General features: G+C 41.3%; 1 protein-coding gene across 1 annotated transcript in view; it reads right to left on the bottom strand.

Moving 5' to 3' along the window:
* ROS1 (ROS proto-oncogene 1, receptor tyrosine kinase) overlaps positions 1–19,319 on the bottom strand; it is a 120,069-nt gene that overhangs the window by 25,157 nt on the left and 75,593 nt on the right. The window contains exons 32-42 of the mRNA XM_019538192.1: positions 18,211–18,385; positions 17,662–17,776; positions 14,570–14,757; positions 13,165–13,257; positions 12,302–12,437; positions 11,632–11,794; positions 10,371–10,435; positions 6,304–6,433; positions 5,107–5,204; positions 4,772–4,975; positions 2,185–2,319 (exon numbers count right to left, since the gene is read on the bottom strand). Of these exons, the coding sequence (XP_019393737.1) occupies positions 2,185–2,319; positions 4,772–4,975; positions 5,107–5,204; positions 6,304–6,433; positions 10,371–10,435; positions 11,632–11,794; positions 12,302–12,437; positions 13,165–13,257; positions 14,570–14,757; positions 17,662–17,776; positions 18,211–18,385 (1,502 nt within the window). The remainder of the gene's footprint in view (positions 1–2,184; positions 2,320–4,771; positions 4,976–5,106; positions 5,205–6,303; positions 6,434–10,370; positions 10,436–11,631; positions 11,795–12,301; positions 12,438–13,164; positions 13,258–14,569; positions 14,758–17,661; positions 17,777–18,210; positions 18,386–19,319) is intronic.

Genomic DNA, 19,319 nt, shown 5'->3' on the forward strand with positions numbered 1-19,319 from the left:
GTGCAAAGTAGCAACAAATTATTTACTTGACTGACAGAACCTACGTGCAGGTGCTGAATGTTCACCCAAAGAGATAAAAGATGGCACAAGATTCAAAAGAACGAATTCAGACTCTTTCCTTTTTAAAGACAAGGTCATTGATCTTAGGCCCTGTTTTACAAGTTATGACACCTAGACAAACCTTTACTCCCCCCTAGCGCCTCATGGAAATAAGGAACTCCATGAGGGTCAGCCTGCATATTCTATCTTTTGGAAGTGGACCCTTATAGCGTTATTTAAGATTTTGTTCAGTCTTTTTACATTTCCACTTAATTTTTATCATAGTAACATGAATCAGTTTGAATAGCCTCTTACTGAGAGAGAGACATTTCATGCTATGGGTTAGGGATCTTTTGATGACTTTTTTATCAAAAATGTTAGTTAATTGACACAATTTTGCTGTTGTTGTTGTTCAACTGTATCAATTTTAACCAAACAGTCTGATTTATTATTAAAATGATGGAGAAAGAGAAAGAACCCCATGATAGAAGAGCCAATATCCCAGTGATTTGGAAAGTCACCTAGGAAGAGGGGCACCTCATCCTGAATGAATAAATATTTAATTTTTTATACAAAGTGGAACAGCTTCAACTGTGAGACTAATACAGGGAGGGCAAACTTGAACTTGGGGCTTCTACATCCCAATACCATAACCACAGGACATTATTTGATCTCTGTGTGTCTTGTTTTTATTTCCTCTCTGTCTCTCTCTCTCTCACCACTGCCACCCCATCCCCTCTCCAATTTTTTTGCCTATCCATTTCCTCAGTTTATAATGAAACTTTTGTAAAAGGCCACAGTTTTGCCTCAGTACAAAATGAAACCAATTTTTTGGTTGAATCGGACTGATTGTTCTCTGAACAGTTCTATGTAATGGCAAATACTTTGTAGCAATCGCCTCTGAAACTCACACTGGGGCAAATAGACCCACCCGTAAAAAACAGTCACAGAATGATTCCTCTCTTTAAAGACTCTCTTTAATAGAATTGAAATTAATACTTGAAAGAGACATTAAAATTGGAAGCCTCTTTTAATCTACAGAATTGTTAAAGACCAATCAGCTGCAGACTTCACCTTCACAATTGCCTCAAACTTTGCATTATATCTATAGCAGTGGTTCCCAACATTTTTATACTTGAGGTACCTCATTAGACTAAAGGTACACTGTAGAAAATGCTAAATCTTAGTTTTCACTGTTTTTTTGACTACAGAAAAATAATAGTGCTGTTTTGCTGTTGCAAAAAACTCAGAAATCCTACAACAGATCAGAATGTGTTTAACATTATGGATTCCTGTTTGAAATCTCTGGGTTTGCCTTGTGAATCATGTTTGCACACCTAATAATGCTAACATTGTGTAGCACCATAAGACAGCTTTGAAAGGATCTCAAGACACCCCAAGGAAGCTGTGGCACCCTGGTTGAGAATTACTGATTTACCGTGACAGGGTAGCTTAGTCTTTGTATAAATTCTATCTATTATTTTGCCTGAGGTTGCAAGCAACAAATCTAGTTATGACAGGTGTATGGGCATCAGGTATACTAGGAACCAGATGAAGACCAACAACTCATTTCTCAAAACCATCATGATTTTCTGTCATTAACAGAGTGAATGAATTTAAGAAAAATACCTAAATTTAAACCTGTGACTTAGTCATGAAAGGCTGTATAACCTAAAACCAAGCCCCTCGACCAGCCATCTTATTTACAGTTTACGTATAACTCCTTGATTTATAACTGACTGCACAGACTGAAAATCCCACATTCTCCACTCAATTGTTTATATTTAGGCTCAGAAAGCCATCCACAAGCTATTAGCAAATGCTATTATAATCATGCTTCAAGATTCATACCCAAACTCAAATGCTCATTTGATATCTGAGCTCTGATTTAAACCATCAGCACATATGGTCAATTCAATCTTGAGGCTTATTTCTCAGCCACAGCCAAAACCCTGCATTGACAAACTGAGTCACTGGTTTGTTACCCAGCTGGCACGTACAAGTATGAGTTGTAGAAAAGGGAGCACAAGCTACAGGCACAAGCTGTTGCTCAGGAAAATACTGCAGAACAAAATAGTGGCTAGCTGGTGGCGTGATCCACAATGTCTCATTGCTTAATAATGTTATGAACCAAAATTAACTTACAGGTTATCAGGACAATTATTTGGCATCTCCAGCCTCCCTCCTGATCGTACATGATGCAAAACCTCAAGAGTGGAGAAGCCTGGATATGGCTGATGACCCAGGGTTAAAGTTTCCCATACTAAGACTCCAAAAGACCTAAGAAAAGTAAATAAAGGTAGAATGTCAGTGATTTTAAATGATGGTGAACTATCTTTTAGAAAAAAGATCACTATGTCTGTTCTCATTTAGCTAAATTTTCTCTAACTTTAGAATAAAGTTCAGCTGGAAAAATTAGAGCTATTAGACTATTAATTTCATATGAACCAGTTCATATATTCTCAGTCATATCTGCAGATCTGCTAAAAATTCTACAGATGCTGAGCTACGATGCCAATCACACTACTGAGACTAAATCTGTAAGACAGTGGTAGGTCACCTACCTACATTCCAGTTGCAGACTGCAATGCCCCCCCTGGGTCAGAGGCAGGCAGCCAAGGGAACAGTAAGATCCAGGCATTGCCACTGCTTGTCTCTGCAGCAAAATCAGAAGAGTGTCCACAGCCAAAGCCCTGCAAGTACCAAATGCTGCCAAAGCCTCACATCTGCAAGCCAGATCTAGTAGTTCCATGGGACAGTTCTGGCCCACAGCCCTAGGTTGCCAACCCCTGCTCTAAGGGGCTGACCATTCTCAACTTTCATTAGCTCCATGTATCCTTTGGTCATATTCTGTTTAGATACACAACAGTTCAGAAGTCTCCAAGAATGTCCTTGGAAGCTGAAGGAGTTACTAGTGCTCAGCATCACACAGAAGGAGCTAGGCTGCACAAAGGAGTGAGTCTAGGGCACTTAATATTTCACTTATATGCATAAAAGTAGAAATACAATGAATAGGCTGCAATGAAGAACAGGGTGCAGTCATGTCTGTGCCTGGGTGGGCCAGAGCCCACCAATGCTTAGATATGAACTTATGTGAATCCCAAGTTTAAGCAAATGTATTAAAAAGTTGTTTTTATGAAGTTGAGGACCAAAGTGTCCATTCCAAGCTACTCCATGGCAGTGAAGCACTATTGAAAACTATGCTGGTGCTTGGGAGAGAGATTCAGAAATGGCAGGGGACCTAATAATGTATACTAAATTTAAAACAAATGAGATCATTTGGAAAAAGCTAAGGAGAAAATATTTGCCTCCTGTAGGGAGGATATGCCATTTGCTCTAAAGGACAATGAACAGGGAGAATGTGATGTTGATGATCACCAAAAAAACCAAAAAACACATAAATGATCCTTTGTGGGAATCTGTACAGGATGATTGTGGTCATGTGACCCCAAGAACTTCTTACTAGAGGGCAAAGTTAGAATCTAAGGCTGTAAATAAAGAAATATGAACATGCAGAAATATGAACAGCTGTGTGTCATAAAGTTACACTTTCAATTAGCACATGAAACATCAATCGAACAGATAGAATATGTCTCAGTACCTAATGACCAGAGGTGGCACTAGAGCAATGCACTGATGCTACTGTTAACTGACTTTTTTCTTGCTTTAGTGTTTATTATTGTCAGAGCAAAATTTTGTATGTATGCTGATAACAGAGTTAGATCTGAACATGCGCAGACAAACCTAGCAAGTGGAAAATTCCACTGCATGCCCAGCATGTGCCCCCGGCTCGACCCCAAGGCTTGTCAATCAAGACTGCCGTAACGCACATGCTCAGTTTACTCTGAGCATGAGGTAACCTGATCTAACGCACATGCTTAGTTCACTGACTGCATGATGTAATTGGACTAGAAATTTCTATGAAGCGAGCAGCCTGATTGGCCACTAAATTCATATAAAAGGCTTGTGACCCCCCCACCACCCGGGTGTGATGTGGTGGTGTGTGTGTGTTTTGGAGGAGAGACTGTGCTCCACCTGTGAGCAGAGGCTGCCTTTGCAGGACTGTCTCACAGGGAGAGAACAATCCTTAGAGCAGGGGCTGCGGCTGCAGGGGCTACTCCTAAGGAGGGCTTCTAGCCCACTGGTCTCTTCCTCGCTGCGATTTTGGCTATTCAATTCCTCTTCATTTCCTCTCTTGATCTTTTGGCTACCGGACTGACTCTGGCATCAACCCTGACCACGATTTCGATCAACCTGACTTACTGAGATCACGGCTTTACCTCATCGTACCTGGCACTGACCTCAGCACCATTATCTATCAACTTCGGCATTGATTCCACTTTGGACTGGCATCACAACGTGTTACAGTTTTGTTGTTCGTAACCCTTAATGAGCTGTTGACCAGCCCTAGGACTTAAGGAGTGGGCAGCCGCCCCTATCCCTCGTGGGGTAGATAGCAAGGGCTCACTCCGGAACCCCATGGCCCAACAGACCCCTCTGTTGTTCGTTTTGTTAGCACTGTAACTGAAGCAAACTTCCTACCTACGCTACAGAAGTGTAAGTAAATAAAATTCAACTATGTTTGAAACCGCACGATTCCGCGTACCGCTCAGACTCCTCACCACTAATCCCGCCTGTTCCGTATACGAACCCTCGGCCCACCATGACCTTGGGGTCTTTATTCCCCGACAATTATTATTATTCCCACAGCTTTGCCATGCCAGGAACTTACCACACATCAGATCGACTAGTAAATACACCATCAATCAGGCTTTCAGGGGCCATCCATCTCACAGGGAGCAGGCCTTCTCCTCTTTTTCTGTAGTAATCATTTTTATAGATATCCCTGGCAAGTCCAAAATCCCCAATCTTCACTATTCGGGAAGCACTGCTGTATTCCTTCACAGACACAAGGCAATTTCGGGCTGCTAGGTCCCTAATTTACAAAGCATAGACAGTGACAGAATTGTGAGAGCTTTTGCTAGGCTACCATTTTTCAGTTTGAAATATTTGCTCCTTCAGCTATGTGAAAGAATCACAAAAACTACAAAGAAATTAAACCTGTACCTGTGGATGAAGTGCATTTTCTCTAAATAGACACAACCTTTGCAGATATCCAGACAAATATCCAGAAGATCAACCAGTGTTAGCAAGGGACTTTGGAACTACAAAAGACAGAGGCACCAGTTAATACCTTCAATTTGTACACGTGCAAAAGAAAAAGGATCTCCTGCTGTGCCAAGATGAGTTATTTTTCTCTTTTTTACATTAAAGAAGATTTTCTAAGGTGAAAAATCTTTGTATGTTAATAAAGCAGATGTTAGTTATTCATAATTTAAGACCAAGTGCTCTATTAATGTAGGTGAGAGATAGTAAAATAAACCACCTACTTTTACCTCAGAAGAAGGATAATGTCTCCAGAAGCCCAGAGGATTATTTGTACATTATAGTGGGGCAACTAGATGACCAACCTGTGGCATGCTTGCAACAAGTTGCATAGGCAGCCTCTGTGTGTAGCATGTGGCAAATCAGGGAGGGTAGGTAGCACCGTGGTATGGGAGGGAGCAGAAAGCAGAGCAGCAGATTGGGTAGGGGAAGGGCATAGAAGTGGTACTTGGAGCAGGTACAGGATTTAGTTTTGGTACACCTCACAAAAAGTTGGTCCCCAACAAATTAGGCAGTAAATAAACTCATAATATCTTGGCTCTAAACTGCCTTCTTCGAGGACTTTATAATCCATATTGTTATTCTGTGTACTAAATATGGACAATTTAAAAGTTTCTCTCTCCTTCCTCATTTCTTAGTTTCTAAGCTTCTTTTAGCAACTAAACTCTTTGGGAGACAGCCATAAAATCTGCCTGTGTGCTTGGGCCCTTCCTAACACATTATGTATATTTCCATGATACAAATAACAAGAAAACAGTGAAAATACTATGCTAAAAGTTGATTAATGATTATTTCAAAGCACCATAGGAAGACCCAGTGAGCATTTTATGAGTAAAACCCATTTTTGAAAACTCAGTCTTCGATCTGTTGGCAGCTCAGGATCCTGCTACATAAGAGATCTGAGTTCAGATTATGAATTTACTTGGTTCACTACTCACTCAGACTATGAGCTCCTGGGTACCGAACAGAGCAGCCAGTGCAGGGACCCTCAGATGGAAGAAATCATTGGACAGACAGGGCTTTGTTGGTGAGGAAAAGGGGGAGAGGGTGGGATATTTGAGGAGTATCATCAGTAGCTAAAATGCACCCTGTTCCTACCTTTTGCATTCTTGCTCCTCGTAGATAGCTAAGTAGATCCCCTCCTTCCATCAGTTCTAAGATAATGTACTGGGGTTCATTCAGCAGACAAACTCCAAGCAACTTCAGGATGTGTGGGTGATCAAATTTGCTGAGGAAAAGAAAATGCCTCGTAGTTATCCATGAGAAATCCTGCCCTTTAATAGCAGAGTTAAACGTATTCTTGTTGTGTTGTACTAGCAGCCATATCTTTAAAATCCTGCCATATGAATAGCTGGCTTCGGAAAGCTAGGTGATTCTGGATCTCCTTCAGCTAAAGAGGAGCTTGGGTTTATGCACCTGGAATTCAGTTCTGTGTTAAACATCTTGGGGAGTCGTTCTTATGCACATGCATGTACAACCAGCACTCTGCATAGTATTTTTAGAAGAAGGGGAGTGAACTGAAGTAAAAAATGAAGATGATAGTGTCCTTTTGGTGGGACTTAATATGAATTTCACTCTGTCCTTGACAGATTGGAGATATACCATATTTACTCACATAGCACATACCCCTTTCCCCAAAAAAATCAGCCCTGAAGAAATGGGCTGTCTTATGTGGAGAAGCTGATTTTTTTTTCCTTTGCCAGAACAAAGGAGACATTGTGCTGTAATGGTTGCCACTTCCCTCTGGGCCAGCAAGCAACAGCTGCAAAAGAGTTAAACACTGTAGCTTAGCTTTGCCCAAAGTAGCCAGTGAACTGTTGCATGTAGTTAGCTCTTTTGGCCACAAATCTGGAAATTTCCTTTCTAAAAAAACCCAAAACAAAACAAAACAAATTCTCCTTCCAAAAAACAAAGTGCATGTCTTATTTGGGGGCAAGTGATAGGTGACAAAATACATGGGATTCTCAACCTGCAGCCTGCAGACCTCCAGCTTCTGGCCTACGTAGCCACAGGACTCCCAATAGGCTAGCTTTGGTGGTGGGGAAGCAATGGTAATTAATGTACCACCGCTACCCCACCACCAAATTTCCAAGCCCTGTGGCCAGATGGCATGGCCCCATACACTAGATTGAGCCAGCACGTAGGACCAGGATTGGGGGCCTGATCTGGCACATATGGGACCAGAGCCAGGAGCAAGGTGGAAAGCACAATCTTGTGCATATGCAGTTGATAGGATGTTCTCTCCCCACTGCTGCATGTAAGAATACACCAATAATCTGGGAAAGTGACAGTATTACCTTCAGTTCTGGTAATCATAGGCATTGCTTGTAGCAATAGTCAGTAAAATCTTGTAAGTAGTAGAAGTGTAGAAGTTATAATTTAAAGATAATCCCTAACTAAGGAGATTGAGTTGGTAATTGGAAGATTGTTCCACTGTGAAATAGCTAACCAGTCAGTTAGTAAGACAGACCAAGGGTCTGCAGATGTTGTGTACTGCTCCACAAATTAAGTGTATTTTCCTCATTCACATATGCCTGGGTTTACTGAACCCAGGGATCACTACAGGAAGTGTGATTTTTAAGTTGACAGTACCCTTTCCCTTCCTAACATTTACCTCTTGGTCACACTCAAACTCTAGTGTTATCAAGAACAAAAACAGGAAAAAGAGCACTTGATACTTTTTTCCAAGCCTCCCAAAAATTTCTCATTGAGCTGTCAATCCTTAGCTTTATAGTGATTAAGTATACCAAAGATTTTGCAATATATTCTTGAGTACAAGGGACTCATTTATTAAATACCTGATGTCACTGTGGTGAACTCAGTGTCTCTAGCAACAATACTCTTAAGTACACTGTACTGCTCCAAGCAGACTGCCTCTTAAGCTAAAACCAGGTACCCACCTCTGTATGGGGCTTTGAGCCAGTTAAAGGACTGCTGAATTACAGTACTAATTAGGTTGTGCCTGAGCTAACTAACCAGCCTGGACAGCCCTGTGGATTTGGCTACACTGTGTCCAGTTTAAGAAACAGCCTACCTGGAGAACTGCAGGACAGTAAACTTATTGTATGGACACAGTCAGAAGGTGACTCAACTGCTTCCTTTCCATACATGCCAAACCTGGAAATGAGGCAATGAAGCTGCTTTGAGAGTTCTTACTACTACCAGAGGCATAACAAAGCAGCTGTGCACCCTGGGCAGCTCCAGTGCACAGGTGTAGTTCCAGCTGCCATGGTGTCATTAGCAGTGGTGCATCCAACACCACTGTGACGGCTCCAATTTTTATGCCTTCCACTAACAAGGAAAGCACCTGAGGCTGCTGCCCCTTCCCCCCACTCTCCTCACTCCACCCCCTCACCCCCTCTCCAGTCATACTACTAGTTTTATCGCTGGCATATAATAGTAACAGAAGCAATATATGCTCCCTATTTGAATACAGTGTGCAAAACGTTACTGTCTTCTTTTGCAGTATATATTTAGAGAGGCAGGCCAGAAACAGTTACATTTAGATACAGAATAGTCTGCTCCAATTATGTTGTCCATTCAATCCTCAGCTTTAGCCACTTGTGGGTCACTTACTAGATCAATATCAAGAAGCTACTTGATATCAATATCAACTACCTGAGAGAATGAAAAAATATTTTCCTTTTGTTAAGTGCCTCAGAAGAAATCTTAATAACAAGTGAAACACTAAAAGGTTCCTGGTTTAGTGAAAGTTATTGGAATATGACATGTTTATGCATCTCTCACATTCTGCTAGTCCAGTGTATGTTTAAATTTTAATGGCTGTCTGTCATATTCAAGTATGACTACTACTGATATTAGAAATTAGTTTCCACATGTGGGGTTCAGGAAACGTGCCAGGGCAAATTGGTGTCTACATTCCCCTTACCATCAGCCAAGGTGGTGTGATGATGTTCTGTTGCTCATTTTGCTTCCTTCGTAGTGGAGTGCCAAGCTCGCTTATCACGGGCTGTATTCTCCCAGGACATTAAGTCTAGCCCAGAAGACTGTATGTGCCGCTTAATGCAGTCCTTGTAGCAGTTTGGAACAGCCAACCTTTCTATTGCCTTTTTAAAATTCACTGTACAGAGCTCTTCTAGACAGTCAGTTGTTGTCCATATGTATGACATGGCCATATACCAGTGTGTGTATGTGTGTATAAATGTAACAGCTTTTTTTGTATTTGGATTGTTTTACTTGTAAGCAATAGAGATGCATCATATATTTCATTTTTACCATATATATCTAACACAAGAAGACCATAAGGTCACATAGAGAAGCATTCAAAACCCAGAACACATACCCTTAACACTTTTACTTCATGAATATGCATTTTGACAGTCTTTCATTACACTATCACAAATTAGTATTTTCAGAGGACATTGTACACAGTTTGCACAGGGGAAACACAAAAGGAACATGAAAATCATTTTAAAATGTATGGAACAGAAACAAATAGAAAGGCTGTACATACTACAACTGCTATCATTGCACCAAAATTGAATGTTACACTTTCCTTAGAAGACAACCCATTTTTTTCAGAAGTGTCCCAATTTTGAGTGCCCGAAACTGAACTTAGAGAATAGCAGGTGCTCAAAATAGCTGGAAATTAAGTCTTATTCATGCTTTTACACTATGAAGTGAAAGACTCTCTCTCAACTCTCAGCGAACGCACTGGGGACTCTGGAGAACTTCAATTTCCAGCTCAAACACTAACCTTTCTAAGTAAATTCATTCACAGCTGGCACAAACATACCATATGTTTGTGTCCTGCTTAGCAAAAGAAGTATATGGCAGCCCCTAGTGGTGAGCATGCACATATTAAAATAAACATTTAACTGTATAGCATCTTCTTATCCTGAAAAACTGAGAAAAATCAAATGCTGTCCAATTATCATCACTACCTGGCCCATAGCGAAAAGCAATTATGATGAATCACTTCAGTCTAAGATCCAGTAAATCCATGAAACTTGTACAATAAATGTTCAGTTTTATTTTGCCAACCAGTACTGCAGATTAATTTTGGTATGATTCTCCATATGAAGATTTAAATATTTAGCCAAAATGGAATAGACCCAAGCTATTGAGTGTTTCTTCTCTCCTGAAGTCTAAAGCCCTCGGTTATATCAGTTTAAAAATAAATCTTAAGGTAAAGTTTGACTTACCTCATTAAATGTGCCTCCTTCAGGAATTCAGTCTTTTCATAATCTGTAGCACCTTTCTTTAAAGTCTATTTGACAAGGGGAAAAAAAGTCAAGACAATTGCATCACTGCCACTGAAACTTGTACATTTATATAAGAAGAGATTCAACAGGCTAGCCTTTTCTGCTAACACTCCCCCCACTCCCAACCCTCAACACATGCTTTACTATTACTTATTTCCAGCAATAGCCACAAAGTAATAGACACTTTCTAAACAAAATAAGTCATCTATGCCTTTTCCTTACCTTTATGAGATCCCAGTTCAAGGATAGAATAGTAAACAGACAAAAAAGTATGGGAAAAAGTAGTAACTTGAAGAAAAAGGATACTTGAAAGTATATTAGAAGAACTGGCTCTAGCTGAATACTACAATGGTATTAAAGATAGAATTCTTTTTAAGGAGGGTCTTCTTGTTTGTTATTAGCTTCTATTTTCATCAGTAAGCCCTTGACAGAAGTAAAATTACAGGTGCAGTCTTGGTGCACACACTACTGCACAGCCCTATACCCCAGTGCTTGATTAGCATGATGATTAGTAAGGAGAGAGACTGGATCTTTAAGTCTGACCATTCAGAAGCCAGTCACTTGGGGTTTGTCTAATAAGACTTTTGAAATGAGGATGTGGATTTTTTTAAAAAAATGACTGCAATAAAGAAATATAACGTGTTGCCAGAAACATAGAACTGTGCAACAAAATCTCAATGATCAGCTGCATCAGAAACTCCATTACAACGATCAAGGTTGTGAGGTATTAGGTGGCCTAGTGAGTTATTCTCATACTCAGAGTTTTTTAATTGAATGTATGTTTGATCTAACTGGAGTTCCTATGAGATGTGTTTCTAAAAGTGTTTAAATATACAGTTTAAGTGAAATTTTTACCATGACTGACTGTCTCCAAGATTTGAAGTTAGCAGGTGCTGTGGTGAAACCTCAGCCCTAAGTGACTGCACAAGCTCATACAGTAATTTAGTAGCAGAGGCAGATATACAAAATAGTCCTCTTGACTCTTATTCCTATGGTCTAAACACTGAATCAGGATTGCCTTCTTATGGTGTCAGCAGTATAACGAGGGGTGGGCAAGTGGGGTACTGTCCTGGGCATCATCTTAAGAAGGGTACACAAATGGCAATCACTGCTGGTGCCAACCAGACTGCCACAGCCTCGGGCACAAAACTTCCTATTTATGGTTCTATATATCATACTGTCTCTATGCAGCTAAAATTACCTTCACTGCTACTTTGGATTCTCTGCTTCCAGCTGCCACGGTATCTATGGCAGTCCCTTCATACACCTCTCCAAAAGCTCCGGTTCCCAATAACTTATGCAAATTCAGTTTTTCCCGAGGAAAGGCTGGCAAGGATTCAGTCTTATCTGCAGTAGGGAGATTGCTACGAAACAGCAGTATTTTTAATTAATTAAATGAGTTTCTTAGATATGAACACTTCATATATTTTGCCTTAAACCAGTCTGGGGAATTCATCTCACCCTACCTGGTTGATCTGGGATGTAAACAATGCACGAGCCTTTTGAAATCTTTCTGCAGAAGAAGGTATTTCACGCTTTGGCTCAGAATGAAACAAAAGCTGTTTTAAAACTCGTAGCAAACTCTTTTGCCTATTTATCAGTTTGTGCCACAATAGGAGTGGTTATGGCCTGTTGAAAATGTGGCACTTTTTTAAAGACCTAGAGGGGTAGGGAGCTCTTTTAAAAAGCTGGCCTTGTGTCATGGATCACTTTCTCTGAACAACAGGGGCTAATTTTTTAACTCTGAGCACCCTTAGTTCCCTAGGCTTCACTTGGAGTTATCAGTGCTCAGAGTTTCCTTAAAGCAGTCCCAAAAAACCCCACTAATTTTTTTGCTCTGGAAGTCACTTTGACATGCATCAGTTACATACCACACAGCATAGCAAGCACTAGCCAGTCCCACAGCATTATGCAGTCCCCTAAGTTGAGCTAACTCTTTGTCTTCCTTGACAACAACAATCTGCCCAGGCTGTGTCAACTTTCTGAATTTCCACCTCTGGTGCCAAACTGAAAGAAACAAAAATTAGAGATTTCACTTCCAAGATACCACTTTTACATCAGAGGGATGAACAGTTACATTTATTTTTACTCTCTGTTGTAGACAGTTTTCCAGCTCTTGTCTGTGTTTGTGTTTCTATATATAAACATCAGTGAAACACCTGACACAACTGTTAGTAACTGTATGTTTTAGCACTAATAAAAAAGTGTAAAGCACCCAGCTTTACTACTTCTGCAGTGCCTCTGACTGAACTGCTAAGCAGCATAGTGTTGTCCACCCACTCCCAAGCTGGGCATGCCAAACCCAGAAAGAAGCCAGTAAAGTCATTCTGGAGGCACTCAGGCCACCAGTCTCAACCTTTTCAAACTGAACTGCACTGAGGGAGCAAGAGCTGGCAGGTCCCCAAAGCAGGTAAGAATCTCCCCTTCTCCCCTGTACTCAGAGACATGTTCCCCCACACCCTCCCTCCCCCTTCCTGCCTGTTGCTGCTGCTTTCATTGTTGTCCCAGGGGTACCAGAAGCTCCAAAGCCATTTCTGCCCGCTCCATCTGGGCTGCATGGGGGCCAGGCTCAGCTGGGCTCAGTAGCAGCAGAAGGACCATGGCTTCCCCCTTCCTACTTGGTCCCCCGGGAGCTGGCAGGGTGAGGGGAACCTCCCTGCTCATCACTGCTACTACTGCTGACTCCAGCTGCTCTGCCAAATTTACATAATGAATTAAATGCTCAGTCACATACCAAAAGCAACTAGTGCAAACACAATCAAGATTAGTCCAGTTATTCCGATCACCACAGCTATGACAATGCTTGCCTCTGGGAAGGGTGCAGTATCTGTTAGATGTGGGGCAAAAGGGAATCATTGTCAAGAAAAAACACATATGCATGAGTGAGTTCAGTGCTTTAGCTTTAGCTTTCTGTCATTTCTTTAGTGCTCCATTGTTGTAGGTCAGAGGTATCCAACTTGAAGTGGCTGGGAGCCACAGGCCCCTTAGCCTCGGGTGGCCATCATAGAGGAGAGTCTGGTTGTCCTCTGTCCCCTATTGATACAAAAATGGATGCCTTTATGCCCTCTATTTTTCTCTTAAAGAGAAAGCTAGAGGACATAAAGGCATCGGGTTTCATATCAATAGAGGACAGAGTAGCAGAAAACTGGTATGTCTTCTATGATGGCCACTCCACCTTAGCCACATATTGTGTGGGCCACATACTCCCAGGTTAAATGTCGCAAGGGATGCATGCCATGCCACTCAACTCCCCCTCCCTTCCACTGCACTACACAGTCCCTGACATGCCATATGAGGCCCCCACCCCACCACGCTGGTGTACCATATAATTTCCCCGTCCTAGTGAAGCACATGGACCCTGACATGTCCTGTGGCCCCAGTACATGGATATGCTGCACCATACAAGTCCCCTACATATGCTAACATGATGCGCAGTGCAGTCCTGCTACATGTGCTCCCTCCCCCCACACACCCCATGTGGCCTCCAGGTCCCCCTATGCCCGCTGGCCATTGGCTCCCTCAGCTTCACAGACTTCAGGGGTAGGAACAGGCAGAGGAAATTGGAGAAGGCACAGGAATCCAAAGCCTCCAGTGGTAGCAGCCAGAGTGTAAAGTGGGGAACAGCATTCAGACTAGGAGCTGAGGGGCCACAGTTTAATTCATGGGCCACCAGTTGGACAGCCCTGTTGTACATGAAAGAAGACAGCAGAACCATTTAAACAGTGGAGGTATGATTTTCAAAAGCACTAAGAACGGGGCTAACTTAGCTCCCACTGAAGTCAATAGTAAAACTCATCTTGAAGTCTAGGGAAGCAGAGGTAAGCGAATGCTGAGCATCTCTGCACCCTGCTCCTCCTTCAGGAAATATACCCACAATACAGAGTACTGATAAATAGATCTGTACCAATATTAACAACTGGAAATAATTTGGCCCCACGTCTTCTATGAAAAGAAAGTGCATTAGGTAGAATGAGCTCAGAATCATCATAGAAATGCTATTATTAATCATCCCTTAGGAATATTATTTTATATGTCTAACAATATCTTCAGGAAAAGTGTGGTCTATTGATAAATCAGTAAGGTAGCCCTGTGTCCTGTAATTTAACTATATCTTACTAAGAAAATAAAACAGCATGCACCTTTAACTAACACAATATTCTCACTTATGCCACTGTATTCACCAAGTCCAAGCAAATTTGCAGCAGCTGCTCTGAACTGGAAAGTTCCTTCTGTGTTCTTGGCCCTCCATATACATACATTGGTGCAAGAGCCATTGTAAACCACCTCCCAGGATGGTTTCACTTTGCTTGTATTATGGGAACACCTCCTAGAAAAAGCACAGTGGAATAACAATGATGAGTGTATTATCAACTGCTTCTCATATACCATTTCCATTCAATGGCCTATACAAGGAGTCTCTTTATTGCACATGCTCCACGTTCAATATTATTCCATTGGGGGTTTGGCTACAGAGTGACAGTAGCATGACATTCCAGCAATGTAAGAGATCACACAGCTCTAGTTTGGCACAGAGAAGGAAATGCTAGAACATTTTGGACGTAAAAAGCCAGGGTACTCTTTCTCTTGTTTCAGCGTGCATATCAGAACCAGGATTTCAAACTACAGTTATCTGATTGCCAGCAAAATGGTTTGTTTCTTTTTATGATTAGAGGGTTTAGTTTTCTTGGGCCTAGAGCTATTTACTGTCTTTTATGCATCAGGTTTCACAAGCTAATACATGAAGCAGGTCATTGGCACAAGGCACAATTCTTTAGCAAGTCATCATAACTGCTGGCTGGTGGGTATATTGCTTCCTTTTCACAGCGGTCTTAATTTGCCCATCTATAATAAATTTGAAGTCAACTGTTCACCATCTAAAGGAATACCATAATTATAATATAGATTAGACATGAAAATATATGTCCAAAAAAGTCATTTCATGTTATGACTGTACGATGACTTCAGATGAAATGGCCTGGTATTTTATGTCATATGACCTTATCAGACTTTGCAACCAAAAAGCCATACAGAAGTTATATGTACATGTTATCAAGTTATTCATGTAATGGAGTCAGAACTCACTGAAATACCTGGTTACACTTCAAAGGGGTTTATGTAAATATTTTCTAAAATATTAATTGCTTGAGTTCAAAGTGATCTATTTAGAGTCAAATGAACCACGGACTCACAACAAAAATCAGCAGAAGCCACTAACCTCTTTGTTTTCCTGTGGAAAAGCAAATTTTACAAAACTGAGGAAAAATCAAAGATGCATCGCGGACTCAATGAACAAACCAGGGGATTAACAGTTAGAAGAATACAGGGTTGTGACCATGCATGATCCCTGCATAAGGACAAGACCTCTTACCCCTCTTCTCATCCAGCAGATGCACACAAGGGAAGGGGCAATCTGTCCTTTATCAAATCAAAATCATTGTGGTCTTACCATATGCAGTTCATTACTATTGTGTGCTAAGAGAAGGGCATAGAGAACACTTACAACACCAGGGAATTATGCCTGAGTGAAATTATACCCAGTTGTGGCAGTGCTGTCAGCTCTTCACCTAAGTAAACACTAAATTGACTTGGGGGGGGGGGGGGGAGTTTAATCTTTCAGTTCCTTCCATCACCTCCTAATTTACATGACATTATAGAAACAGCTCCACAAAAATATATATTTAAAATATTATTAAACGCATTAGCTAATCTTTAAATGAATTAGTCTTTACATTGTATGTTTGTTCTATAAGATTAAAAAAGAATCCCATCCAGATTCCAGATTAGGAAATGGAACCAAAGACGACATGGATCAGAAAAACAAACTCAGAAAAAAGATGAATGGAAGTATTACTTTTAGCCTGGACAATACTGGGACAGGATTTTTAACCTATAGTTAGAATTCTCCAGAGGCAAATGGATATGGGTATTTAGCATAAACTGATTATTATTTGCCTGAGGATTAAGTAAATACATTTCCAGGAACATGAAATATTTCATGCCTTTTTCTGACAACAATTTAACTTTTTCTCCTAATTTCCCTAAATTCCTCTGGATAACAAATTATGTATGTATATTAAATTCAGAGCCGACCCTAGGGGTGTGCATATCAGCCGACCCAGGGCATATCAGCCTGTGCAGGGTGGGGTAGCGAGTGACCAGAGCACAGAGTAGGGAGGGGGCGAGCAGCTGGAGCAAGGAGCAGGAAGGGAAGGTGTGGCAGGTGGCCAGAGCAAGGAGTGGGGATGGGGCTGGCAAGTAGCCACAGCACAGAGTCGGTGGCGCACAGTGGCCACATGGAGTGGTGGCACCCTCAGCGGGGCCTGTACGGCACTGTCTGTGGGGCCCCTCAAAGCACAGGGCCTGAGGTAGCTGCCCCAATTCGGCCCCCCCTCCCCCGCAAGGCATGGCTCTGATTAAATCATTCCAAATTTTGAACCAGAAAACTATCTAAAACATCACCTGATTAATCAAAGTTTTTTTCCAAATACATTCTGGTATCTGGGAGATGGCATAGAAATCCAGGATTTTCTATTTTTAGGAGTTTGTCTATGTCAGAAACATTGTAAAGATGGCCTTTCACAAGGTATTTCAGTATTTCTATCAGACACATCTTGAAGCACAAGGAAGACCTATCTTGGGTCTAGATTTTTTTTTTAAATGATTAATAGTTTTGGGTACTTTGATGTTTGGGTACCCAATCTGATGCACCTCAAAGAGACTGAATTTCAGAACATACTGAGTAGAAGTCTCCTGAAAATGAAGCCTCTTTAAATCATCTCAAAATGGGTATTTAGAATGGAGGGGGAGAAAACTGCATATCTGTTTGGAGAATTCAGTCCTCTGCTTTTGAGCTCCCTACCCAGTCTCATTAATTCATAACCATGTCTATCCCTTCTGTTAGCAAGTACAGAGGAAGATGCAACTCCAGACCAGAAATTCCCTTGCATCACTCTCATGTACAATAAGTCAGGTGGCCAATGTTCTTTCCTGTTTTGTCTGAAAACAAATCAAGGGACACACAAAAATATTTTTGAAACAAGGAATATGAAACTTTTACAAATCTCTAGAATAGCTTGTGTTTAGCCCATAATTGGGTTCAACATTTAGGTCTATTATTATTTCATCTGAACCTCTTTCCTGCCTTGTTCATGTAAAACAATCCACTGAATGTACTTACACCAATTTGACATCAGTCACTGGCTGATATGAAAGTGCCATACAATTAATTTACCTGCTTTCCAAGATGTGGTATGTAAGATTGCTTCCATTGTCTTCAGCTTTTTGCCATTGTACAAAATTTTTATGCTCTTCTCTTTTTGGAATTCCTGGCTTACTTGGAACTCCAGCTTTTGGGCAAAATGAAAAAAAGCAGAATCCTTAAAACATGAACATGATCTGATGATGGACTAGAAGATCAAGAGCAAAACTTAGATAAACACATGTATGTTAAAAGACATAAAGAAAACAAATGCTTGCAGCACTGGGATTCATGGAAAATTAATCTTTGGGCATTATTAGTAACACTTCAGTCAATACAGACTTCATAAGTTCATATATTAAGGTATACCATTTCAATTTCACTTTCTCTTTCCATTTCTCCCAAGTCTGAAACACAGGCCTGCCTGCTTTCCATTCTTATGTAGCTACCATACCATGTGACTTGATTGCAGGAATTGAGGCTGGGAGCTTTGTCAAATTACCTCCCCAAATATATTCAAAATGTTTGATAAACTGGCAGATTTAAGATATCAGTCTAGAATAACATAATTTAAGGGCTTACCCATAGTTTTAAAGCTTGCTGGAGATGAGACGCTTTGTGCTCCTGTTACATAAATTACGCCTGCCCGCACAAAGTAGGTGGTGTGAGGAAAAACGCCTGTGAGATTACATGTAAACCTGGGTCCTTCAGCACATGAAGTAGTTGCAGGAGAAAACCAATAGTTCTTGGTCTGCCACTACAAAAAAAATACATCTTTGTCAACATTCCTACTTTATTAGGGGTGAATATATAGCCCACTGAAATCAACAGTGTCTTTCTATTGACTACACTAGGCTTGGGTTCAGGTCCTCTAAAAAAAACTGTATCACATAGGTGAGTATTTGCAGTACATTAGTTACTTTTTCACTCTTTAGAAGTGAGGCAACATGAACATGATCCATTTTATCACAGAAACTTACATATATCTTCTCCCAGACCAAAACTAACACTAGGCATTTTACATTTGTTTTTATGAGAAGTGCAAGACCTGGAAATCACATACGCCTGCATCATAGTACAAGTATGAAAAATTCTGCCCTTGGTCTGTCGTATTTAGGAAATGGTCAGAAAATTTTGGACAAGGCTTTTTACTATTTGAAATATCCTTTTTTAAAAGATGGCACTCATTTGTGGCTTTGAATACACCATCCATGCTACAGGAAGCACCGTGAGAGAAGACTAGGAGGAATTCTGGCAGAGGCCTCTAAAATTCCCTTCTGAACTCCTAGGGCACGTCCAGATGAGCGCGCATCTGTGTCTTACAGCATCTCAAAGCCCTTTGAAACGCTGCAAGAGGCACATACGGGAACAAAAAAATGTTCCCCGCACTGCAAATTCGCAGCGCGGGGGGCAAAATTAGACCCCAAGGGTCAAAAAAAACTGCAGTGGAAAAAAGTGGGGACAGGCACAGTCCTGGACCATATCCTGAGGCAACAGGAGGCTAGGTCCTCCACAGAGACACTCTGGTAGCAGCCAGAGTGTCTCTATGGCTGGTCCTTGCCCTGGTGCTGAAGCTGGACCCGGGCTCCAGTGTCAGTAAGTGGGGAGTGGCAGGGGCTGGAGGAGGGGAGAAGGGGACCATGAGGGAAACCCCTGCTGGCCCTGCCCACTCCTCCAGCCTCCTGATCACT

This window comes from Crocodylus porosus, unplaced genomic scaffold (assembly GCF_001723895.1).
Source record: "Crocodylus porosus isolate Cpor-Errol unplaced genomic scaffold, CroPor_comp1, whole genome shotgun sequence".
Classification (NCBI taxonomy): domain Eukaryota; kingdom Metazoa; phylum Chordata; order Crocodylia; family Crocodylidae; genus Crocodylus; species Crocodylus porosus.